Source organism: Pseudonaja textilis, chromosome 1 (genome assembly GCF_049901715.1).
Source record: "Pseudonaja textilis isolate UNSWEBS1 chromosome 1, rPseTex1.2, whole genome shotgun sequence".
Lineage (NCBI taxonomy): Eukaryota > Metazoa > Chordata > Lepidosauria > Squamata > Elapidae > Pseudonaja > Pseudonaja textilis.
Window position 1 is genome coordinate 157,874,120 of NC_141990.1, and position 27,938 is coordinate 157,902,057.

The 27,938-nt window shown below is 36.9% G+C and overlaps 1 protein-coding gene across 2 annotated transcripts in view; it reads left to right on the forward strand.

Annotated features, from left to right (window-relative positions):
* The first annotated feature begins 17,428 nt into the window (after positions 1 to 17,428).
* The window catches only part of CD2AP (CD2 associated protein), a 74,037-nt gene continuing 63,527 nt past the window's right edge, over positions 17,429 to 27,938 (forward strand). For both annotated transcript variants that reach the window (XR_015740681.1, XM_026707824.2), the window contains exon 1: positions 17,429 to 17,686. Coding sequence is in view for 1 of the 2 variants with exons in the window: in XM_026707824.2 (XP_026563609.1) it covers positions 17,683 to 17,686 (4 nt within the window). In the remaining variant the exon portion in view is untranslated. The remainder of the gene's footprint in view (positions 17,687 to 27,938) is intronic.

The window sequence follows — 27,938 nt, forward strand, 5'->3', positions numbered from 1 at the left end:
TGTCAGATCCCTAAAAGTGATGCTGCCATTCAATTGGGAGAATCAATTGAAATTGATTCATTACTATTGCCTGTGACAACTGGTATTTTATAACTTGTATCCTGGTGCCCTAAGCGCTCTGAGATATCCTCACCTCTTGGGGAATGTGGTGGTGGTGGTGGGCATGTGGCTTGTTTCACTTTGAAAGCCAGAGGAAGATGGTCATGGGAACGTATGCTTATCTATTTCTCAGGTACAATAACATCTTCACACCTGTGGATTAGCTGAATCCACATCTGGCTAAAGAGAGGGGTCTCTGCTGCTTTAATTCTGCTTGTCTTGCCTAAAGGTATTCAGACGTTGCTTTGAATGTATTGCTTTTCCTTCTGCTTAATAAAAGATTCCTTTTGAAATACTTCATTTCAAGAGTCTTCCCTTTCTTAAGTTAGGAGGAAAGGCACTCCTTATAGATGTCCTCAGTGTGTTGTCAACATTCCAAAAGTGCCCATTTATTCTACCCACTCATCCAAATTCCTTACTTCTGGTTTAGAAGTGCCCACCGCCTTTATTTTAAACAATAAAAAATACGCACATTTGTTCCATTCATATAATTAATGCCAACGTCTGCTTTGTCCGTCAGTTAGTTGAAACAGGAATAAACCCTAAGCTAACTTCTTAAATAGAATCCATAAGATCCATAAGAATATACGTAAGATTTTTGTTGTTGTTTAGCAGTATGATTGAGAATTCGAAATGATGAAACTAGGCACCTACAAGTTAGAACAGATAGATCTAGTCATAAAAAAAACATTTCTTATAGACAAAACACAACGTTAAAACACTCATCCCATTGTTTTTGCATCATAGTAGATAGAAATGTTTGTGTTTCGGAAGGTGTGATAGCCTAGAGGTGAAGAAGCTTGCTTCCCTGCTCAGAAGGTTGAAAGTTCAATCTTCACGGCATAAAGAGAAAATATCTGCTGTGAACTCCCTGTAGACAGTAAACACTTTGTTCCATTCTGATCCTACCCGGATTACAGGGTCATAAAAAGAAAAAAAAAGTAGATACAAACAAATGTTTGTGTCTCAGAAACTCTGCAAGATAATGAACCCTATACTGGGTACTGGTGATGAAATTTGTTGTGCTTTTGTACATGAAAACAAAAAATGGTTTTGGCTACACAGAACGAAAAGTTGTTTGCTGCTTGTTTGTTCTGTTCCATCCTGTTACTTTGGAACTAAATAAATAAATAAATAAGTTGATAGTATGCAAAACTCAATCCTAAAACATGTTATACAATGAAAACCAGTCTTTCTTAACTGGGTTCCTGAAAACAGTGGAGATGCTGTGAAAAATCCATGTTTACATCAGATTTAAGGTGCTAAGTACCTGTCGTAAGGACTCTAGTCTTGAAAAGAAAACAAAAGAACTAATTAGTATTATGTGATTCAGCTCTCATAATTAAACATAGGTTTTTTTTATGATGAAAGCTGGAAAGCTGGATTTTAACTATGGAATATGTATGTTCACAATATGCCATCTCAGATTGTTATCAAAGCATTAAAAAAACAGGCATTTCCGTCTGATTAGTTCTCATGCAAGAGGAAAGCCAGCTATCATGAGGCGCATAAGAGGAAATTAACACAGAAAACAAAGAAATATCAAGAGTGAAGGGTTCCCTTAGATATGGATCCATAGTTCTGTTAGAAGTTAGCATTCCTCCATGTAGTCAGTTGTTCCTTCTCATTTCCCAAGGTGTACAAAACTACCTTCTAAGCTATTGTTAGGTGGGTGCTGTGGGGAATCAGAAGAAAGGCAACAGCGAAAAGAGGAAAGTGGGGGAGGGAGCAGATACCATTGTTGGAACATACGATGAATGAAAGAGCAATTCATTCTTTATTAATGTATAATAAGTACCAAAATAAAATCATTGTATATTTACTGATAGCTGATATCTTCAATACTTCCATTATCTATGTTGACTAAAAGTAAGTGCTACTATAAATATTTGTAAAACAAAGGAGAGAAGAAAATATTTTACACAGTGATTAGATTATAGATTTTCTAATTGCTTACCTATCGTTTCAAACAGAAATGTAACAAAAAAAGCATTTCAGTGACCTGTTTAACTTATCTAGATTTTTATCCGTAACTAGGTGAAGTGTTTCAAATGAAATCTTTATTAAAACAATTATCAAACTGCCAAAATTTAAAAATCTAAGAGATAATTGCGTTAAAACAGTTTAAATTATTTCACTGTATTTGTCACTTTTTAAGGTCTCAGCGTAGTATATCTCTACTTCCATTTTCCCTATTTTCAGGCTTAAATTCTATGAAAGTGCTAGGGAAATTCAGTTCTTCATGAATACAAAAAATTTAAGAACCTATAAAATACAATTTTTTATTTATTATGTATAATGTGATGGTTAAATCAAAAAGTAACTTTTTAAAAATTGTGTTATTTATATTAAAAGAAATTATCTAAATTTTTATGAAGCAATTCCTTTTCCAAATTATTCAAGAGCTGAATTATTCAATAAAACATATTTCATGGGAACATTTCATTAATCATTATGTGAAATAATTTATATCAATTCAAATCAAACCTTTTTAAGTATAGAGGCCTCACAGGATGTTTTACAAGCACTTATTTCCCAAATACTGCCATTTAAATACAAAAAGATTTCTCAAAATGTTAAAAAAAAGAATATATTAAAATTACTGCTAGTTGCTTTTTTTTCTTTTTCCTTAACAGTGTTTGTGAGAATTGCCCTTTTAAAATGTATTATTCGTCCCAATTAATTAGTTATCAAATGCCGTGAATTTGCCCTTTTGAAGAAACAGAACTTTCAACTTCCCCCATACCTCACCTGTTTCATTTTTCATCTCTTTATACCTTAATAATAAAATATTGCAACATAATATATATATTTCAGTATCCAATTTGCTTTTCCAAAATCTGACTATCACTATAGTGACCTCTAGTGGCTAAACTAATAGAATAGAATACTTTATTGGCCAAGTGTCATTGGACACACAAGGAATTTGTCTTGGTGTAAATACTCTCAGTATACATAAAGAAAAAGATACATTCGTTAAGAATCAAGAATCATAACGTACAACAAAAATCATAACGTAATGATAGTCCTAGGGCACAATCAACAATCAAATCATACTAGGAAACAGTCAATATAAATCGTAAGGACACAAGCAACAAAGTTACACTCCTACAATCACAAGTGGGAGGGGATGGGTGATAAGGAGTGATTAACATAATGCAGTAGAGCACCTATTAAGCAGAGATGGAAACAAAACTATTAGTAAAAAATGAATTTAATGTAAAAATTAAGATACATAAGAAATAGAAAACACAATGGATTTGGGAAAGTGACTATGTGACTCCAGTAGTGTTTGTCATCTTTAGCAACTTTAAGATGTATGGACTTCAATTCCCATGCTGGCTGGGGAGTTCTGAGAATTTTAGTCCATTCTTAAAATTACCAAGGATGGGAAACATTGGACTAGACACATCCTCATAAAATATGGACAAAAACATCCATGTGAATGCTAGAAAACTATTTATTCTACTCCTGCCCTTATTTTGTTGCCTCTGTATCCAATCATTGCCAGGTACCTCCAAGGTGATAAGAGGACTAGTCCATTTTGGGATAATATACTTTGGAAAACAGATTGGGATGACCTTGGGGCAGGGCACAAAAAAACATAGCCAGAGAATAAGTATGAGTTCCTTTATTGGCTCCAACTTTGCCCCCAATGTCCTGGTTACTCTTCAGTCTGGAGAAAAACTCACCCACGAACCTGCAACAGCGTTTGGCCACAGATACTTCAGACCTAACATTGTAAACAGAAAAGTTCAAATTATAATTCCAACAAGGCAAGATAAGGTAATAAGTCCAGAAGAACAGGATAAGGAGTTCCAGAATTGAAGTAACATGGCAATAAATCAACCCAGTTGGGAGGATGCCAGGAACTCAGATAACAGCAACCAACACTAGGTGAACTCAGTGTTTGTTCCCGACAACTCCCATCTGCCTTTCCTTTAAACTCCATCACAAGTATGCCTTGTGAAGGAAATCAGGTCTCTTTCCTCCCTTGTAAGCCACGTAACCCACTTTGCTCTCTTCTCTGTTTTTCCCTGCATGCCCTAGGATGAAGAGAGGGTGGGCCTTGGTCATCATCTGAACCTCCTCTCCCTTGTTCTACCTCTTCCCTACTCTGCCCAGCCTGACTTTACCCTTCCCCAGTTTTCTCCACAGCCAATGGAGCCACTCTCGCACTCTCTATCAGCTCTTCATCTTTCCCCTCAGATTTAGACTCTGATGGTGGCATGACAGAGTCTCAAGATTCAGAGGGGTTGACAAACATGAGCATTGGGCTCTATCCAACAAGATGCAGTTCAATGGAAATGAAATTTAGGTCCTGCACTTAGGCAGGAAAACCAGCTGCACAGGGATCAGAAAGGCAATAACTAACTCAACAGTAGTGCTTATGAGAGGAATCTAGATATCCCAATGGACCACTACTTAAATATAAGTCAGCAATGTGTTGCAGCTGCCAAAAAATCCAATACAGGCCCAGGCTATATCAACAGAAGGATAGCATCAAGATCAAGAGAAGTGATGTACTGTTTTATATCACACTGGTGAGACCACATTTGGAATACAGCATCCAGTTCTGGTCACCATAATACAAAAATGATGCTGAAGCTCTAGAAAGAGGACAGAGAAGAGCTATAGAAATGATAAGGAGTCTAGAGGCTAAATTATACAACAAACAGTTAAGGCAATCAGGTATGTTCCCTTAATGAAAAGAAGACTCAGGGACTGATGGCAGTCTTCCAATACTTGAAGATCTGGCACAATAGAATAGAATAGAATAGAATAGAATAGAATAGAATAGAATTATTTATTGGCCATACAGTCATACAGTCACAAGTGGGAGTGGGTGAGTGATAAGGAGTGATGAGAAGATTAATAGTAACAGTAGTGCAGACTTTGTAAATAGTTGAACAATGTTGAGGGAATTATTTGTTTAGCAGTGATGGCTTTCGGGAAAAAAACTGTCCTTGTGTCTAGTTGTTCTGGTGTATAGTGCTCTATAGCATCGTTTTGAGGAAAGGAGTTGAAACAGTTTATGTCCGGGATGTGAGGGGTCTGTAAATATTTTCACAGCCCTCTTTTTGACTCGTGCAGTATACAGGTTCTTGATTGAAAGCAGGTTGGTAGTAATTGTTTTTTTGCAGTTCTAATTATCTTCTGAAATCTGTGTTTTCAGGTTGCAGAACCAAACCAGATAGTTATAGAGGTGTAGACTCAATAATTCCTCTGTAGAACTGTATCAGCAGCTCCTTGGGTAGTTTGAGCTTTCTGAGTTGAAGCAGAAAGGACATTCTTTGTTGTGCTTTTTTGATGACGTTTTTGATGTTAGGTGTCCATTTTAGGTCATATGATATAATAGAACCTAGAAATTTGAAGGCCTCTATTGTTGATACTGTGTTGTCTAGTATTGTAAGAGGTGGTAGTATGGGAGGGTTTTTCCTAAAGTCTACCACCATTTCTACGGTTTTGAGTGTGTTCAGTTCCAGATTGTTCCAGTAACACCACAAGGCAAGTTGTACAACCTCCTGTCTGTATGTGGATTCGTCGTTGTCTCAAATGACAAGTAAGATACATTGATTTATTCATCATAGAACCTGAGTGTAGAACAAGAGGAAATGGGTGGGAGCTTAACAAAGGGAGATACAACCTGGAAATAAGGAAGAATTTCCTGGTAATGGAAATGATCAAGCAATGGAACAGCTTGCTTACCTGAGTTGTGAATGCTCCAACACTGCAAGTTTTCAAGGAAAGATTTGTCTAGGATGATACGAAACCTCCTAACTTGCACAAATGGTTGAATTAGAGGTCTCTTATAATCCCATAAGCAGTGGTGGGACTCAAAAAAAATTACTACCAGTTCTGTGGGCATGGCTTGTTGGCATGGTGTGGCTCAGTGGGCATGGCTTGGTGGGTGTGGCAGGGAAAGCATACTGCAAAATCCCCATTCCCTCCCCATGCCACTGACTTGCTTTTCAGCTCCATTCTCCTGTACAGGGCAACAAAAGAAGACCCAGCCAATCAGCTGGGATTCGGGAGACAGAGAATAGATGGGGCGGGCCAGCCCCTTCCAGTTTGCCAGGCTTCGGCAGTGGCGGGGATTCACGACTGTGCGTGATCCCTGTTGCGCTAGCCATCTTGGTGCCTCTGATCCTGATGGGTCTGGAGGATAAGGCTGCCCTGTAGAGGCAGCCGAAGATAGGGAGGATCTGGGAAGGGATTTGGAGGTGTCGCAGACCCCCTCCTCACCCAGCTTAACCTCCTTTTCTCAAGGCAGTGGAGCGGCGGTCAGCAATGGCCGCTACAAAGAAGCTGGCAGCTGGAAAAGATTGTGCTGGAGGAAGAAGGAGAAAGAAGAATCAGAAGTGAAAGTGCTGGCTGAGCCAGGAAAATAACAACCTTTAAAACCCTGGAACGGAATTGCTTATTGCCTGAAAGATACATTGTATCCCTAAGAAGAGAAAAGCGGCAGAGAAAGCTGTCAAGGGAAAACTTTTTTTTTTATTTACTCTCCCACCCCATAGAAATAGCAGACGGAGACTTGGAAAATATATTTGGGCACCGAAGGGTATTTCAACTTGAAAGTTATGAGATAAAGGATTTTGGACTTTGGATTTAACAACTTCAGAAATTGGAAAACCCGTATTTGAGGTATGGATTTCTGAGCGTTTAAAGGTAAATTGCTGTTGTAAGTGGGGGGAGAGGAAAAAAATTCTTTTGGAGCAGAGCTTGAAAAAGGAGGAGATTGCCTAGAACTTTAAAGAAAGATATACTTTAATGGGAACTTTTTGATTAATCAGTAACCCCAGAAAGAGAAAGAGAAGAAGGGAAAAAAAGTATTAAAAGAAATAGTTTATTTGGATCTTTTAGTGACTTTGGAATTTTTTGGAATTATTCTTGATTAAAAATACTTGGGTGGTTGTTTTTGAAGAAGTTTTTCTCTTCATGATGGCATTGCTTCTGGATGAACTAAAAACTCAATATCAAAAATATAAAAAAGAAGAGCAAGATGGAAAAGATACTTTGGGCACTCTTTTTCAATTTTTAGAAATGGCGGTATGCACTTATGAAAAACTGACTATGCAGCAGGCTGACTGGAATAAAGAAGAAGAAGAAGCCATCTTGGATGAACAATGGGTTTTCTTTGGGGAGGAGGAGGAAAAGAAAAAGGGGATTTTAAGGTTTGAGAAAACAATCCAAAAAGAGAAAAATGAGATGAAAGGTGGATACAAGGTTAGAAAACAACAGAAAGTGGGTAAGCAGAAGAAGAAAAGGGAGGAGGAGAGACAATGGGGTAAAAAAGGCAAGGAGAAAAATAAACAAGAGAGAAAGGAGGGGATGAAAAGCCTTAATGGTGGGAAGCAAGACTTAAAGAAACAAAATCTATTTAGAGACAATGGGTAAATTTAACTGAAAAAGGGATTCTGGAAGGTACATAAGAGTGTGTTTTTCTATGTGTATTTAGAGTAAAATGTATATTAGTATATATGATTAGCTTTTTAATGGTATCTATGGTGGGTTATATGCTTTTATTTTGTAATTGTAGTGTACTTGCTTTTCTTATAAAATTTATTGTGTAATTTTAGAATGTACTAGCCAGAATCCCAATATAATATAAGTGTTATATTAAGCATTATTAAGTTAGGGGAAAGATTCAAAGGCGTTACTCCAATCAGTGTACAGGAGAAGTATATTTAAAGAGAAAAGATGGATGGATAACTGGAAAAGAATGATAAGTATTATGAATTGTATTGAGATAAGATAAATAAAATAAAACTAAGAAAGATAAAAGAGGGAAGAAGCTATATAGAAAATTGAAAATGGTAATAAGATATGGAATGATATATAAAGTAAATATGATTTTTGAATTTGCGTCTGTGCGAAGAGTTTTAACCCGGGATTAAGCAGCTTTCAGAAATGATGTTTTTTATGTTTTATGTCTTGTATGTTTGTGTATTGTTTTTTGAAAGGCAAAAAATTTTAATTAGTAAGAAATATAAACTGGATAATAGAATGAAAAGGAGAAATTGGGATAAGATATGAAGTTGAGCAGATAACGTAAATATACATATTACAATTTGGAAATATTTGGTACGTCCTACTGGTTTTTCCAGAAAGATCTTTTATGTTATTATGCCTTGATTGTCTGTGTGTTCTGTAAAGTTAATAAAATTTGTTTTTTTAAAAAAAGAATAGATGGGGCGGGCCAGTCAGAGGTGATATTTGCCGGTTCTCTGAACTGCTGAAAATTTCTGCTATCGGTTCTCCGGAACTGGTGAGAACCTGCTGAATACCACCTCTGCCCATGAGTCTATATTATTATTGGACAAATGTTTGTGTCTGAGCTTTAACTGTTATATGACTTAGGGGATTTAGAAATGGATGAGTTAGAACTATAATTTTATGAATGCTCAGTTGGGAGATATCACTCAAGACTTCTATAGGCCATCACTCTGAAGAAGGATGGGAAATTAGAAATGGCTTGGGAGCTTCAGTTCACAATCATTTAAAACTCTGAGTTCAGGCTTCTTATATCCATCAAATGGAGTAAATAGAGATAAATAACAAATCCTTCTGTTAGGTAACAAAGCCAGTGTACTTTCTGAAATCCTTCTGCAGAAAAATATTCTGAATCTCACGAAACTGAAAGGAGGTCTGGAGTTGGATTCTTCATTACAAAAATGTGCCCCTTTTATTTCTGCTCTTGTGTTTTTCAAATAGCAAATGCAGCAGAGGGGGGTGGAGCCCCTCCACGCTCCCTGCACCAGCTTACCTCAGGGCCCTGCAGCCAGGTCATCCTCACCACAACTGCCTCAACTCGCAGTGGTGACTCCAACAGCCCCATCCCGCAAGACCCCTCATAGCTGCTAGTCCACTACTTCTGATTGCTCACAGCCGCAAGGGAGCAGGAGACCGAGCAACATGCATGGATGGCCTTGGCTGTGGGGCCCTGAGGTAAGCCGGTGTGGGGTGCATGGGACAGCTCCATCACCACCTTGCCTCGCAGCGGCAGCACTCAAAGGAAATATGTCCTTCGAAAATAAGCCCTAGTGCTTATTTCAGAGCCCAAAAGAAAATGTTCTTATTTTCAGGGAAACAATGATAACAGTGATCTTCTTGAAGTCGGTGCCATTTAGGAAAAAGCAGCAACTATCATGGACCATTAACCAACAATATGCCTAAAAATGGAATCATCAGTTATCAGCATAATGCTAATTATTTTCTGTAAATGGCAAAGATTCACAAGATGTATTCTTTACATGAAAGTTGTTCATTTGTAAAATTATACAATGAGATGCAGTCTCATTGTAATTATTCATATTTCTTCTTCATAGTCATAAATTATTCTGAAGTATTTATTAACAATGCATTTTCATTGGAGTTGTTACTGCTGTTTTTACTAATGAAAGAATAAACCTCTAAACTACTCTGCCAAGTAGCTAGCGATTAAAACTTGATGTTCATAATTTTAGAATTATTACTCTATAGCATTCATAAGAAGTCTTACGCATTTTATATTTCAAGATTTCCCATGTTTATATGTTTACAGCTACGCAATGTACTTTACTAAATATTTCATACTGCTCCACTTTGAAGACAGAGGTCTGAACATCTGTCTGAAAAGCAGACAAAGGGGATGATACGCAGAAAAAGGATTTCTTAATTGGCTTCCTTTCTAGCTGGTTTATACCTGATAGTCCAGCAGCTTAATCTTGCAACCAAGGCTAGCCCAGAGTTATAGTTTCCTCAAGGTAGTGCTGCCTTGCATAATAATGGTGTGCGATTCTCCTGAATGTGTAAAATTATTACTGAGTGAACAGTGATAAGAAAAATAAGCTGACAAACAGGTTTTATGAATAGAGCTCTGGTCCTCAGAGGGACTAAAACAGGTAGTGTTTTTAATACAAACCTGTCCATCTATTATTTCCCATCTATTGTGTTTCCCTGAACAACACACAAATGGTGTCCCCAGAAGAGGGGAAAAAAGGAGCATCATAAACAAGGGACTAGTTTGCAGTCAAACATCTAAGTAATATCCCTGGCACTTACCTGAAATAAACCACATTTAAATTTCTTAGGTCAATATAGAAGTCATCTTGGCAGCCTACTTCTGGAAGCTTGTGAGGAAGAAATTCAATTGTAACATTTTGTTTTGGAAAAGATTGTAAAGCTTTCAGCAACATGCCCAAACTTGTATACTTTGTATTATACTTTGCACTTTGTATACTTAACATATCTATTCTTGTTTAGCTTCTGTAGGGGTATAGTACTATTGGGGTTTTAAATTATTTTACAGAGTCTAGTGTCTCCTTTCCTGATAAAAACAATCTGTTCATTCAGATAACATTTTGAAACATATCTATGGCCATTCCCCCACTATGAACCAGCCTTATTTGATTAAGAGCAGGGATCATTGGTGGTGTCTAATCAAGCCATCTTACAACTGTCAAAGATAGCTGGTGTCTTAGAAGGTATTGACACGGCTTGCAGAAAGTCACATTTTTAATTTAGCATGTTCAGTTGAAACACCCTGAAATCTGATGAGCTAATCATGCAACATAGTGTTCTAAGTTCCAGGAGCCATTGCAGCATAGAGGAAAAAAAAAAAAGCAAAGTGAGGGTAGAGAGATGGAGAAAATAAAGAACAGCATCAATGCTCTGTTTAAAAGTATTATGTAATAAAAGATTATAATTACAACTTATTCTGGAATCTGTCTTAAAAATCATCCAAGAAAAAATATAAGTTAGCCGATTCTACATTTTGTTTTATTTAAAAGCATGAGATGTCTTACTTAGAGCTTGCTTAATTAGTAAATATCCATGTCGATATGATTTTTTAAGATTTTTTGTTGTAAAGCTGTACAAAAGTATTTTTCCCAAAAAAAATTATGCAGTAATTAGATTCCTGCATTTTCTTGATCCCATAGGTAGTAAGCAATACCTTTCAAAAGTATAGCAAACATCCTGCAACTACTTTGTTTAATGTGAACCTAGTTTTTAAGTTTTTAAAGAAATATTTTTGTGTATTTTTAAATGTTTTTGTAAGAAATTTGAACACAGACACAAATCATACTAAAAAGATTGATTCATTTAATACAACTGTCAACAGACAAATGATACCATATGCTGGAAATTCAGTCAAGGCCAAATTTTGAAATTCTTGTTTTATTCCCCACTGGACCGCTAGGAGGCAATATTATTCCAGTTACTATTCAGGTATCTCAAGAAACGTTTAAACTGTTGGGGCAGATAGCTTTGCACAAAAAGAATGTGTAGAAACTAAGCTATGAGTACTGTATTTGTAGAAACCTCTGGAGCAAAAAGTTCTGGAAGTAACATTGATATAAGAAAGCCTAAGTTACCTAGCGTATCTAGGTTAAAGGTAGCAAAGAGCATCTGCAAAGGGTGTGGGCAGAGAGTGTATCAAGAACCAGGGATTGTAAGTGAGGAGATGAGACATCAGTTGGAGGCATATTATATAAAAACATGTAAAGTAAGCATACCTACACAAAGAGAATAAACCTGCAGATTCCCTTTTCTGATCATCTGTCCATCAATTTACCTGGATGGCCCATGAATCTGTGAATACAAGCTTGAATCTTCTAAGAGCATTCTTCTCTCTTGTTATAGACACTTCACTGTTATCACTCAGTATCTGGAAATAATGTAAAGTTGTAGCTATGTCTTTTAAAATTCCATATAGCTTGGAACTAGGCAATTTGTAATGTCTGTTCTCCCATACGAGCCTGCCCAAGTTTTAACATCTTGGGAAAATCCCTTCTTGGGCCACATCTTCAGAGAAAATGCAAAAGGGACTCAGGCCCTGGAATGCCTTATTGTCAGCTGCAATACAAATATTTTAGTAACAAAGAGATGAATCATTGTGTTGGACCATACTTCTAATGGAAATAACAGCTGTATTTTAATGTGCCTTCATTGTCTCTTTGGGAATCTATACATAATATAACACGAAGTATTATATTAGGTGCGAAAACAAAAGATAATTGAGTAGGTAGCAGAGATTTAAGAGCTTCTAATATGCGGACATCTTTTCTTCCACTGTACTCTGATCAAAGCAGTTTCACAAGCTTTTGAAGTGGTTCATTTCTCTGAAAAACCTGCTTGTTCAAAACAGATGACCAGGCTGGAGGGGGAAAAGATTTGCTCATCATTAACAAGTTCCTGGAAATCTTCCAGCCATCTTAAAAAATCCTTTCCAATAAGTTTGAAATATATTTTCCATAGTATTTTTTTTTCCTGGACACAAAGCAGAGAACATTGAATGTTGCAAGAATCTATATACCAAAGCTTGACTGAATCCCAAATGCACCAAACATTGCACAAAAAAGTATGCAAATAATCCAGTCACTTTCTTTGTGGTTACTTGTTATCAGCAGTAATAGCCAGAGTGTTTGTAGTAAAACAGTACCTGTTTTTGTTATCAGAAATTCATCTTTCAGCAAATCCACTCCTGCTTTTGAATGGATTTAAGGAAGCTTAGTGCTGGTTGTCAATATTAAAATAAAGCAAGAAAGGTAGATACTTGGCATTCCTGAAGCATAATTACAGAGTAAAACTTTGCCTTCTCTTGTCTTCCTGTTGGGACAGCCACATTTTTCTCCCTTCTAATAAAAGATTCTATAATTACAGTTTGGAAATGTTTCACTATAAACTCACAAACAATTTATTTTTAAAGTCTAGAAAAACATTCTGTAAATTGAAATGCCTTGCATCACAGAAGCTTCAGAATTTTATTCTATAGACCTGTCCTTGAATGTGCCTTTTGTTTGCACACAAAGGAATACCCAGCTGTTTCAAATTATTACATTTAAAATGAAAATATTCAAAGGAAAGAAGAAAAATAATTTTTAATGAAGATTTGTCACTTTAATTTAATTTAATTCAAGCTAGCGAACAGTTCTCAAAGCTGATGAATGATCTGTATACCTCAATGTAATTTATTTTTAAGAATAATAACGTTAAACTTTCTGATCTTTGCTTTGCCTCTATTTTCTGAGATTTATGGCTATATATAGTTATTTCCCACAAATATTAACTTTTTCTTTGATTTATTTACATACTTTTTTTATTCCAAAAATTTGATCAATAGATGGGCCAACTAACAAATAGTAATTTAATTGCAGCTTAACTAAAATATATATAATTAACAAAAGTTTAAAAAACAAAACGAAAATAGAGTAACAATAAATGTGTCCAAAATCTAGGATCCATGACTCCCGTGGAACTGAAATTTGGCAAATTTTATAAAACATTTTATGATACCAAATTATTAGTGAATCACATAATTCAGAATGTGATATTTCCTGTGCTGATTTCTGACTGTGCTATGGTTTTTCAACACAAATGTATCCCAGTTTTTTTCTGTAAAGCAGTTAATTAGAAACTCTGTCCCTGGTTGAAAGCACTGAGGAATCTGATAATGAAATACTTCTGAAAGGACGACCTAAGGGGTCACATGTTGTCTACATGAGATACTAGGTTTCAGGAGAAAGTTGACTTGAAGCTTTAGTTTTTTTAAAAAAAAAAATGACATCACAGATGTGGGCTGGAAATATTTCGAGGGTAATAACTACATTGAACATTTGCTTGATCTGTGACTTTTGAGCAATTCCCTCATGGCACCAAAACTGCTATGCTAAGTAATGCGCCAGAATTTCCTTCTTTCGTTTTTGTGAGATGAATTATCAAAATGTGGAGCATCTCTTGAGATAAGAAGAGTGCAGCGTTATCATCAGATTTCAGAGAAAGTGAGCTTCACAGTTCAACTGCTGCTTCCCATGGCCAAGTACATGTTTGATAAGGGCAGGATGACAAAACTGGGCATGTCCTACTACAGGGCTGTCATCCCACAGGCTGGATGCGTCACACTTTGGCCACGCCCATGCCCAGTTTAGCAAAGGGATTGCATCACATGACACCGCTGTGAAGATGCGAGTTTGACACCCCTGTCCTACTATTTCCTTTGTACCTAAGATCCAGCCTTTTTATTTGGCTTGAAAATGAACAAAGGAGATCTCGAGTAAGGGAAGTAAGGGAAGCTTAGGGACATGCAAAAACCAGTTTGTTATCTATGCATTTGGGGAATATAAATGGTTCTTAATTTTTATTTAATAGGCATAACATCTCTGGAGAATAAACAACTTATCCTCTCCTGATTCCAAACAAAACATGCCTCATTGTTGATTTGGGGACTTCTCAGAAAAAGCTAGGACTGCCCTAGAACTAGTGAAACTGGTTTTTGCAGCCTATATCTGCTAATCAAGACATGATTTGATTTACTGATTGCTTTTCTTTGGCTGTATCTTGCTGGGCATGGCTCTTCTGCTGCTCTCATGATGAAATTGTTGTTTTTTTTCTTCACCGAAAGAGCTAGTCACTCCTGTGATGTTGCTGGTAAGATCTTGCGAGAGGCCCCACAAATTGCATCTGCATCTTCATGACCACCTGAAGATTATGAAGAGAAACATGTGAAAAACAATGAGCAACAGCTGGACCTACTGTTTCTCTGCTTATTCCTTGAGATGTATGCGGGAGAGAAAGCAGTTTTAAAGTTGGAAAATATGGGTGGAAGGATGGGCAGATAAGGCCGAGAGTGAATTAATGATGAAGAGAGCATTGCTGCCCTCTCTCCGCCCTGCCCACAGCTCTCTTTGATCCTATGCAAATTGGAGAGTTCACCACTTGGGAGAAGGGTGCAATGACCAAGCTCATTTGTGCATATTTAAATATCTAAATAATTGACAGTTTAACTGTAGAGAGAAATAGTGGGATCAGTGATCCTCATCAAACAAGGTGAGGATTAGAACAAAGACACCTTTTGCTAATTAAAAGAAAATAACTTTGCTAAAGGCACTCCAGGGACTAATCTGTTTGAGGAATTTTGGTTTGACCCCATCCCCATTATTTCTACATACTGCATGTTTAGCCAGTGCCTTGGTTTGTGCACCATGCTAAAGATGATTGACAGGATTTTCACACTTATCTGTAAATCATGATTTGCAATCCAAAATGACTGTCATAAAATATATCTTTATGGCATGATTTTCATGAACCAGGGTTCTGCATGTAGTATATGATATTGGGCAGTGGTGGGATTCAATTTTTTTACGACTGGTTCTGTGGGCATGGCTTTCTGGGCATGGCATGGTTTGGTGGGTATGGCAGGGTAAGGATACTATAAAATCCCCATTCCCTTCCCACTCCCGGGGGAAGGTTACTGCAAAATCCTCATTCCCTCCCCACCCCACTAACCTGCTTTCCAGCTCTGTTCTCCTGTGCGGGGCAACAAAAGAAGACCCAGCCGATCAGCTGGGACTTGGGAAGCAGAGAATAGATGGGGCGGGGCCAGTCAGAGGTGGTATTTGCTGGTTCCCCGAACTACTCAAAATTTCCGCTACCTGTTCTCCAGAACTAGTCAAAACCTGCTGAATACCACCTCTGATATTGGAGCATAAAGCAGTTAAATTTCATATTTTGAAAACTTACAAGAAAAATTGCTCATCTCTCACTTTCATCCAAATAAATATATGCAAATCTAATCTTTTATTAGAGCCATGGTGTTGCAGTGATTAGAATGCAGTACTGCAGGCTAACTTACTGCTCATTCCAGGAGTTTGATTCTGAGTGACTCAAGGTTGACTTGGCCTTCCATCCTTCCTGTCAGTAAAATGAGGACCCAGACTGTTGGGGGCATATGCTGACTCTGTAAACCTCTTAAGAGAGGGCTGTAAAGCAATATGAAGCAGTATATAAGTCTAAGTGCTATTGCTATAAAGTGAAAATGTGAGGGGCACCAGAAGTTATTCAGCAGTAAGTAGTCACTGAAATTTGATGGCATTTCTGTAATACAAACAGTATGTATGCAATCATATACTGTACAGGCTGAGCACAAAGATTGGCAATTTTAACATTCTAATAGTTTCTGGCTCTGTATCTCCTTTTTTAAAAATCATTAACCTCATAAGATTTGCCATGAAAACAGCTCACTGTCTACTTTCAGTCTCAGTTCCTCTATAGGTTGTTTTTAAAATTACAGAAAAGGCTGGCCTAATACTTGATTCCGTAAGATTTTTATTAGAGTAGTAGTCATATTGGATCTCCTGAGCAAAATGAATGAAATTGCTCTACCGAGTTACAGTTTGGATTTCATTAATATCCTTATTCACATTTTTCATTTGGGGGCAAATGGGTGGGGAGAAATCACAGCCCCAGGACATTTCGATTCCTACAAGGAAGGCTTCCTTGTATTCAATTTAGAAAAATGGCTGGATTGGCAGATGCATTTCAGTTCAACACCTAAGCAGTAGGATGAGCTTCTTTATTCCTCTTAGCTACTTTGAAGGGTTTAGAATAGAACATCTGGTGTACACTATGTGCTTTCTTCTTGAATGGCTGGCTGTCATTTCCTGCTCTACGCCTGCTCCTGCCTTGCTTTGTGTAATGATAGACCCTACCTACTCTCCTTGTTAAGTCTTAAAATGGATGGCCTCAAAAATCACAAACTGAAGATTGACACAGTAGGCAGGGATCCTGTTATTTATATGCCTGCCCCAAACAGTAACTTCCTGTATCTATCAATCCACACGAAAGGAACTCTTAAGGGGGTTAGTCTATTTTGTCTACTGAGCAAGTCTAAGTGCTGTTTTCTAAGCAAACAGGAAACAGTTGATAACAGGTTGGAGTTTTAGTTCCAACCAGCCCACCATTGTCTTCAGAGACTCATTTCTTTCCCATCGCGGGCTACACCGTACTTTTATTAAAGAGGCCCCAGACTGTCTCTAAAACCTTTCCCGTGCAAAATGATGTTACATCCCTCTCGCCCTCATCCTCCCATGCAGGTGGGGCTGTCTCATAAAACCCGTATGGGAGCTCTACGCTCTTTCCCATGCTGACGTTTCACTGGAGGATGTCTGTGTAGCCTCTCAAAACAGGCCCCTTTTGCCAGACAGGGTTACTCTTTACAAAGTTATGTTGAAGTTAATGTGCTGACAGGCTGGGTACAAAATTAGGCTCAGCGGCGAATCGACCCTCGCACGTGCACTTCCTCGTGTCGCTTTCCATTTAATCCCGAGCGGACGGAAAGGCCGGGACACGCCAAGCGCGCCAAGAACGGCCTCCTGTCCCTCCTCGCGGAGGCGGCACGGGTTCACGAGCGGGAGGAGCAGCCGGCACCGCCCGCACCTGGCAACCGCAGGCAGCTGGCAGCGCTGCCCGGCGCTCCGGGAGGGGACGGGGAGAGGGCCCGCCGAGGTCTCGCGGGATTTGTCGCCCCCAGGCCGGCCCCCATTCCCGTGTCTGGCGGGCGGGACGCAAGGAAGAGGAAGCAGGACCAGACCGCCAGCCAGCGCTGCGGACGGCGCAGATTTGGCTAGCGGCTGCTGCTGCGGCCGCCGCGGCCAGCACGAAGCGAGCCCGACTCCTCCTGCCCGAGACGCGCCGTGCGAGTGCCGATGGGGAGCTGCCGAGTCTGGCCTGAGCTTGGCGGCTGCTAGAGCGTGAGGCCCGGGAGGCTGAGGAAGGAGCGACGGCGGTGGCGGGCTTGCAGCCCAGCCGGGCTCTCGCAGCATGGGTAAGGCGGGAGAGGCGGGAGTCTTCGCCCCATTAACTCCGATGGAATGACCTTTCCTTCCTGGCCTTTGAGGCGGGGGCCGCCCTAGAAGTCCGCCTCGTTTCCTCCTGGGAGTGGAGAACAAATGCCCCGCGACACGACACGGTCCGTCCCTCCGCAGCCCTCACTCAGGACTGGTGGGGGGTGGGGGGCACAGGAAGCCCTCCCGGCGCTCCATAATATGTTAAGCTGGTCTCTTCCCCCCCACCTCAGTCGGGCATTCTTGGCTGGTTTCGCTCTCTCCCTACAAGTCAGACCTAAATATGATGGAGAAAGTGGCTGTTTTTGCGGTTCACACCCCTCCGGCGGCATCAACGGTTGCAACTAGTCCCTGAGCGATAATGCTGCCGGAGTCGCATATTTTCTCATCTTGGAAGACTCCAGAGTCTCCAATTAGTCATAATTACGCGAACAAGTAGGATACGGGACGGGAAGTTTGAATGGGCTTCCTCCCCAATTAAGGCTAGGAAACTAGTTGACTTCCTGGTTCGTCTAAACTTTTCCCTATATTTGGAAAGTTAAGTAGGAACTTCGATATCCTACCGACTGCTATTGATTTTATTTACGTTGGAAAGTGATGGGAAAGGTAACTCATTTATTCAGGTGAGCGTGCTTTTTAATATTACGGCCTAGTTTTTGTTTCAGGTGGAAGCATGTTTGGACTAGTGAAAAATCTGTTACTGTTTTGCAAGGCGCTATAATTGAGAGACTAGATTTTTGTTGGATTGCAGTTGAGACATTATGTACATTTGTCTTCTGTGCTACACAGATCAGTGTTATGATAGGTTGTATGGCTGAGTATATTAAAAGACTGATACGCTTTTATGTATTGGAGGTTTTTTTATATTGTTATAATCTAATTTATTCAGTGTGACTGTTCCTGAGTATATGGTGTTGATTGTGGAAATAAATAAATCAGTTGCCAGAAATACAACACCTCCCCTTTTCATATTGAGGAATGTATACTGTGTAAGTTGCTAAGTAATGCATGCATTTCAAAGTTGATAAAAACAAAAAGTATACACAATTGAAACAATATTAGATCTCTGGAAAGATCTGCAATAGACCAGATGGATTTGTCACTTTATTTTTATTTGTGGGAAATAAAATTCTATGTAGATATTTTTTTCTGATGAAGAATGAAAAATACAATTCATTTAAATGAGAATCTGGATGTTTTTAAAAAACAACAACAAAGTACTTGATTTATTGCTACATAACAAAAACCAACAGTGTTGTTATAATTGGAGGAAGTGGTAGTGCTGCTAAAACCTAAATCCTGTTTTCGTTATTAATTAGCAATTGCTTCAGGTCTACTTTAATAGTTGTTTTCTCAGGAAAAATTATGTAATGTTGCTTGATAATATTTCCTGAAGGGTTTTTTATTCCCAATTAGGAATGACGTGGTTGCCTATGGACTTTACTTTAAACATGACTGTTTATAAATGTAGTGAAGCAAAACCTAAAATTTTTATGATAAATGCTATAGATATTTGTTTATGACAACAGTAGTATTAAATGCATAAATGTTTTGTAGTTACCTGTTGTTTTTGAAGGGTTTTTTTCTTTGCAAAAACAAAAGTTTCAATCCAAAAGTATTCATATGTAGAGCTGTGTTACAATCCATTTCTGGCTTAAGATACCTGGTTCAGAAAAGTCAAATCCTCCACCATGATGATTCTTGTATAATATCCTATATAATTCGATGGAGTTGAATATATGCAGTATGCTTCCATACATGGAAAGAAAAACATTCTGTAAATATATACTAATGGGGAAGTGCTTTCAAAATGTATTTAAGCTTGTTTGTCTGGTCTCAAAATTAACTTATCTTGCCTTATTTGAAATTGAGTAACATCTGGCTCTTACACTTTCTTCAATATCTTAAACATGATCATTATTTTGACTGAACACAAAATGAAAAACACTATTCATTTTACCTAGAGTATGATATCTTGAAAGCCCTCCTGCTTACTTGTAGTAGCATGAATTGATAAATTTGATAAGAAAGACATCAGTACACTTAAAACATAAAAGTTGAGGGAACAACAAGGCAAATCCTTTAGCCTCGGTGGCAAAGACTAGAATAGATGGTTTGGGATAGCCTAACCCTAACCTATTTTTCTTTCAAGTATTATGTATATATACATTTTACAATTATTGATTTTAAGGAAGGAAGGTGTGTTTACTGCTGTAAAGTTGCTCTATGTCACAGATCTTATCCAAAGCCACTCCTTTAACCCTAGTAAAATGCATGTATACTATTTTCATGAATTTTAACTGGAACCTTTCAGATGGCCATTCAACTCACTCTCTTCCAGTGCTAGAATCCCTTTGCCTTATCTTAATGCTCATCAAATAATGATAAATTCCATTCTACTGAATTCAACCCACTACTTAAGCCTGTCTAAATCTTTCTCTTCTTCCAGTTTTTTGTTTAGAAGTAGTTTAAAAGCACGTTATTTTTTAAAGAGTTTTTAATATATTGGGCTTTTAAATGCACTGATATTAATTTAAACCTCTAAATCTATGCTAAGTAATAATGCTGAATTTTACTTTTTATAAAATCATTGAAATTTGATAAATGGGTTTCTGTGGGAAAGTTTCAGTGACAAAGAAAATTTGTCCCCCACTGTCCCAAATGGTTTTGCCCATGAGGCAGAAGGATGGAGGTCCCAAAACATTGTCTTCCAGAAGCTTTTGGGCCTTTCACACTCTAGTCAACCCCCTTCATTTTGATAGCAGCTAGTGATTTTCTGAAGAAAAAGTTCCTCTTCTTTGTTTACTTGGATGTCCTCCAGATTCCTGGAAATTCAGAACTTTAATTAAAGGACATGGGGAACAATAGTAGTCCTATGCTTTTCATATTTTAAAGGGGTCAAACCTTGTTTTATTTCTGTCAGAAGGAGGGACTTGAATATTTTACTATTGTAAATGACCCAGTATCTCCCCTGTGGAAATGTGGATTGGCAATCCTGTCATGAGAATCTGGCTAGTGTGTGTTAAGTGATAATGAAATAGAATTTTTGAAGTTTAGAACATAAGGAGACAAAACACTAGGTTTGCAAAATAGGTTAATTTCTTCTGAAAATATGTCAAAAATGGTGCCTGAACATTAGGTATCCAGGAGAATGTTCAAGAACTGTGGTATCACCAGTGTTTAGACTTGTTTCTTGCTATCTTCACAGAGAATATCAGAATGGTTTTCTGATCTCAAAAACATAGACAAGTGCACATAGGCATCAGCTTAATAGGACATTATAGGCAGTCCCAATTCAGTGTAGGCCACAAATAGGCTAACTGCAGTTCCTGAACTATCTTTACAATTAGTTTCATGTATCAACATTAGCATTGGACAATTCCAGTGCTCAAATCTAAATAATCAGCAGGAGTTCTGGGAATTTTTTTAATCTAGCAAATTCTGCAACCATCTTGGCCATGTTTATACAATGTTGTAAAGTTCTGGTGATAGAAAATTGTTTACATTTTAATGTTTTTTTTGTCCCTGATCTTTCAAGTTTTCATGGAACTTTAGTATTCCATAAAACACAATTTAAAAAATGTGTAGGGCCATGCCAGTTTCAGATTTCAGTCACCCATTTAATATTCATTGGCAGTGAAACTTGAAACTTAATATTATTATATCCAAATACAGCATAGAACAATGCAATTTTTAAAAAAAACTTCACCTAGTAAGAAGGGGGAAGGGTACAAAACCGATCACAATTATAGCCAAGATTCCCATAATAGATACTAACATCCAGAATAATAAAAAGTCTGTACTAGTGGGAATATAAAATCCATATTGCTGCTGTGCAGTTATTTTCCTTCTCCATCTGGGCAATATCTGGTGTTCAGCCTAAGTGGGATCCAGTTTCCACTGCCAGGATCAAGAAGGTTGAACACCTCAGAAACAGCACAAGAATCAGAAGTAGAGGAAGGGCCTTAGTATTTGGTGAATAATCAGATGTCAGGATTTTTCCTATGGTTTAGGCTTGTTGTAATCTTGTCATACACTTCCCTGCCATCTTATAATTCAGAGGAAAGTTTTAAAAACCTTTTTTTTTAAAAAAAAACCTTTCTGCCCTATATACATTCATTTCCTGCTTTTCCTGTTTCTGCGCATGCTTTTATCTACTACTCTCCCCTGTTTCTTTATCGGGGTAGTGCTCCCTTTTTAAGCTACCGAGTTAAGCATTCAGCGATCTGGTGTCTTCATCAGGAAATAGAAAATAGAACAATATAATTAGTAATAGTGGAAATAAGAATAGAATAGTGAATGCCAGAAACTACACTTGATATTTATTTAGTTTCTGAAGTTTCTAGAGAGTTAATACAAAACAAGATCTTTGGGCAGATTGGTAATTGCCTTTGCAGTAATATTAACTTGTTTCCAAGAAATACATTAGCATATACTTAACTGTATTTTGTGGGAAGAAAATTAGTATAAAAATGAATGGGTTCATTGATTCTAGTTGGAGAACAGAAAAAAGGGGAAAGTGTGAGTTGGATTTGGCCATATTTAGTCTTAATCAGGCTTATCCGGGAAATATCGAAATGGGAAATGATTGACTTGAAACCAGAACCTTCCTTAGCTTTATTAGAAAATAAGGAAAAAAGAGCACTATTTCTGTTCCTATTCTTCTCAATGCTTAGATTTTGGTTCTATAGAGAAATAAAAATTACATAAATTGGATGTAAATAACGTTCTGGACAATATGCTTCTGAAAATATTAATATGGGCTGTGTTGTTTTAGTCCTTGATACTTTCAAGCAAATCAGTAGAATGTTAGGTTTAAATTGTCTAGCAATTACTACTACAATTATTCCTGTCTCTTTTTGTGATACAGTATAAAATAGATGCAGTTTTGTTCAGGTGTGGAGGTGGGTTTATTTTAGGACAACTGTTGGATTATGATACCATTTCCTGCGCTAATGAAAAAATATCTTTTGTTGCAACCCAATGATAATACTCTACTGTAGTTTAACATTGTATTGTAATATTTCAGTTTGGAACAATGACGTTTTCAACAGAGGTGGTATTCAGCAGGTATCTTTCTCCTGCCATGCCTACCAAGCCAGGCCCACAAAACTGGTAGTAAAATTTTTTTGAATCCCACCACTGTTTTTCAACTTTAGAGTCATCTAATTTATTAGAAGTGATCACTTCGTGATATAAAAAGAGCAGAATGAATATATATATATATATATATATATATATATATATATATTATATATATATATATATATTTGTATGCTGCCCAAAATGATTTTCTGACTGACTGACCGACAGACAGACAATGTACATTAAATTGATAAGCAAATTTTAACGAACAGAAAAGGGAACAGGAAATGCCATTTATTTTACATAGTATGAAACTGTCTTAATTTAACAAATTGTCTTAACAAAAATTTAAGCAAATCTTATTCAAATAAAATAATTTTAAGTTTATTGTGTCATATTTATATAAAAGAAGAATGAATAAATCATGTCTTTGGAGATGCAGTGACAATAGTGCTTTATTAAAACATAATTTTGGCTTTGTTTTAAGGATATACGTATCTGCACAATAATATATAATAGTGACAAGATTAAATACGTACTGATGTCCAGAGGTTTTTTACCTATGTACCTATTACATGGAAATTAATGACTATGTTCTCTTCTTATTGTTAAGAAATTAGTCCTTCAAAATAGAAAATGTATGGCTTCAATTATTGAATAAATAGAATACAGCATGTTACTTGCCATTTATGTTACTGCAAGGGTCAGCATATAAAATCCTGGACAGTATCCATAACATTCCAATATTAAATATATGAACATTAACTTTTTTAATGGCAAAAATCGCAGATGTCTGTAGTTTCATATATAAGGATGAAAAAATAGAATATTTTCATACTCTTACACAAGATCTCATGTTATTTCAGACATTTTATTATTTATTTGGATACCTAAGAGGAGTGATGTATTATATGATGCACCAAAATCCTGCTAGATTCTATGGTATTTGAAGCATTGCCTGTACATTTACAAGCTCAACTTTGCCTCCCCAAGGAGTAGAATATTACAGTTGTCACATCAATTTTATACCCAAACCAAATAAATCACATACAGATCTGCAGTTAACTGATTTGACCATTGTTTCAAACTATAAACTATATCTCCTTTTTCAATATACTGCTAGATCTTATATATTACTAAATGTAGTCATCTTTTATTTATAATAAGTATTGATGTTTTTGTACAGTGATAAATCTTAAAAATGAAAAGTTCGAACTGTGTGTGTGTTGTTTGTTTTTTGAATTACTAGTTTACTCCAGGAAAACTAAGTACAGTGTTTTGCACTGGATGTAGCAAAAGTCATTTCCTCATCCTCCTGGTATTGATAATTGGATTAATGTCTTAATTCTTTTTCTGGAGAAATCTGGCATGCTATATTGTAGGCAAGGTCTTGAAAAAATGGTGATAATGAATGCTGTTGTCATTCTAAGTAGGACTAGTCCACTGGTCAAACATAGCCCGATGGCAGCCCCAAATCTGATTCAAGATAGCCAAATTGTGTTGTTGGGTGGTATAAAAGTTAATGTGTTGAAGTAACAGAGAGTCTGGAATCATTTTGGGAATAGTAGGTAAGCACATTCCAACCAGAAGCGTTACTTGGCTATCTTAGGATGCATATTTCAAGCTATTTTCAACAAGCAAATTATATAGTTCAATTCATGTGGAAATTTACTAGCTGATTCACAATTAAATAAACATTTCAGCCTTGAGATATACATTAAAAGTATAAAAGACTCACATATTATCTACAGGGAAGATCACATAGGGAACAGTGGAAATTGCTTCTGAGTAAATACAAATAGTATGCATTGCAGTATTAACAGTAATTTTGGAATAGGGTGGAGTGGAGTTTCAAAAAGAGATCTACAGATTGCCAGGCACTTTATCAAGCTAGTTTCTTGGGCAATATTATTTCATATAATCTCAAAGGTGGCATTAACTCTGTGACAGAAATACCTTCACACTGTTGTATTACTGCCAGTGAGTAGTAAATAATCCCTTCAATTAACATAAGTGGGAGGAAATTCCATGCATCAAACTTTTTTTTGTACAATTTTCTCTCTTTCAAGGATCATGCATTTGTTCTAGCTCTTGGTTTTAAATGATTATTAAAGGTTATCACTTTACATCTGTACCCATGCTGCTGCTTTCCAGAGTTTGACTTAATCTAGATTATTCCAATGGCATAATTTTATGAATAATTCAAATTCAGTGTAATGGGACTTCAGCTCTGTTGATGGTTTTTCTGCTAGATAATTCAAGTAGAGTTTTATTTTTGACAACATTTTACAAAATAGTGCATATTAATTAATAACACTTGAATACCAGTATTATTAAGATGCTTGTACTTATGCCTATAACCAGATGTTGACTATTATAGCATTAGTGTTTGTATTACCATTCAAGTTTTGGCAATAAACTTCGGTTGCTTTTTTAAAATTGTGTTTCTGTCTTTTAAGTATGAAAAATCCATATTTATATAAAATTCCTGGAAGCTTCCTTCTTAAAAAAAAACATTGCTTATTGCTTGAACAGGAAACAGTAGCCTACACAGTTAAATGTTTGTGGCGTATTGTGTGGTAGAAAAATGGCAGATGCTCAAAGACAACTAAAATTAACTCTTGATTATTGACTTCCATAGGCAGAATAGTTGTAAGGCTATGATTTGGAACTGAAGTACCTGCTGATGATAACTTTTGTTTTACTGCTGTACAAAGTTTATCTATAGAATTCAGTAGTGAAGTCTCATGTATATATGATAGAGTTAAAGCTTGCTTTCTTCTTGGCCTTTCTCTATAAGCACAGTGTTGGGCTCTAAACTTGCACAGGGCAATATTTTGAAACCGTTTCCTATTGGCAAAAGTTATGTCAATAAGCCCACACCAGTGCTGTGGCTTTTTTCATTTCCTAAGAAATTATATCCAATAATTTTAAAAAATACAGTTTCTGTGCACTGATAGATTTTGAGCACAATAAAAAAGCAGTACTAGAAACATGAGGATCCAGGGGCTAGAGTAAATAACTAGATAACTTTAGGATCATTTGGAGGTGCTACAGCACAGGAGTTAACACTAAAAGATATTTTGTGATGTGATATTCAGTACCAGTATGGTATAAAAGAAGTAGTCATAACATGTCTTCCAGAACCTTTGCAACATTCAGTATACGTCTTTTAAAATAATTTGGCAAATTCCTTCATATTTCAATGCAGTGAAAGCTATTACAATAGTACACCTTTTTTCTCAGTGTTTCAGTTTTAAAAAAAGTTTCCCAGAGCAGTTCATAAAGTTTAGAAATAAGAAGGCTTTGCCTATGAAGGAGAAGAAGAGATCAGTTTTGTACAATAATTTACACTTAACAGATTTCCATAAAGGTAAGAATGTGCACAAATTATTAAGAACTAATGCTTCCCTCTCCCCCCTCCCCCTGCATGGCTTCTTCAATAGCAGATAGCGAGTGGAGAGAGGCTAATGTTAATACAATGGAAGGATTTTAGCAGGGACAGCAAGTTTTCAAACAGGTGACTGATAATTTTGAATGGGAGAAATAACCTAAAATACTTTATCTAAAATTCTGGTGTTTTTAAAAAATATTATTTTAGACAAAGAACTAATTTGGCTGAAATCTTACAAGAGAACAGAAACATTGCAAAATTTTGGCATTTAAAAATCTGTTTTCAAAAACTAGGTCAATGTGTACTACTGCCATCTAGTGATATTGCTGGTGAATGTTTATGGTTGTGGAAATAGACTTACAAAACTTGCTCATAGAATTTGTAAATCTAGCTAATACTGGTTTGTTGATAAACTTGAAGCAATTGAAATATAGTTGTTGTTAGGGATGCCCAACTCAAAAGAGAACATTTGGACTGTTTCCATTGAAAAAATTTTGGAAAGAAAGCTGAGAGAAAATATACAATTAAAGAGAAATAATTGTTTCCTATTCCCATGTTTATCTTCATTTAACAAAAAATTGCTTTCTCTGAATATTTGCAGAATAATACTATTGCACTGCTGGAAACTTAATTGTAAAGAAAAGAAAAAAAACATGCTGTTTTCAGAGGTCATCCCTAAAAAAAAGAATCTCAGCTTCCAGCTTGGCCCAGAGAGGTTTTGGCCTGCCTGTGTTATAAGTTCTGAAAGGGAATTGCCCCACAATTTAGTTTGGCATAGTGAAACAATAAAAAAAGCTGATTTGTATGAAAGATTCCATGGGTGAAAATAAAAAGTTTAATTTAACTCTCTTTAAACTGTTGTAACTCATTCTTTAGAGCAAGGGTCTTCAAACTTGGCAAGTTTTAAGACTTGTGGACTTCAACTCCCAGAATTCCTGAGCTAACATGACTGGAGGAGGAATTCTGGGAGTTGAAGTCCACAAGTCTTCAAGCTTCAAGTCTTCAAGACCCCTGATTTAGAGTATCCAAATAATTGAAGAAAGTAATCAAACATTGCTGAATTCTTTTCCTAATCTCGCATTTCTGATATGTAAACAGAATGAATTTAGAAGTTTTAAATATTAAAACTGAAATTGAATTTATTTATTTAGTAAATTTACAGGGCCACCAACCTCACATAACATGATTCTGGATTTCCTTTCAAAATTGCCAGGATATATTCTTAAGGAAGTCAAGATCTGCCTTTTATTTCTTTTTCTTGGGAGTGAACTTATAAAGTTATCTTATAGTATTCATTTTCTTGTAAAGTGGTTGGTTTAGTTTCCTGTAACTTCCATTGGTTTGAATTTGAGTTACTCTGTTATAAATGTAATTAATATGCTCGAAGAAGCTTTAATGAGTTATCACTTCATTCATTCTTCATATCAGGAGGGCCTGCCTACACTGTAAACATCATGGTGGTGTGCATAAGTGCACCAACATGCCTACCGTCCTTGTCCTGTTGTTCTCCTCCATGCTGCATCGAGAGCCCAGGATGGGTTGACTCCTTCCTATGACATCATAGCTGAGTCTGTACTAAGATATAAAAGCCAGCCTCCAGGAGAGACCCCAGCTTTTGACTAAGCTCCTTTCAGTCAGTAGCTGTGTCTCTGAAAGTGTTCTGTTAGATAGCAATCACCAGTGATCTTCAGTACTTTTTTCCTCTCTTCAAGCAGCTCCCAGGGATCTGGGCAGCTGCTCTTTCAGGAGATCCC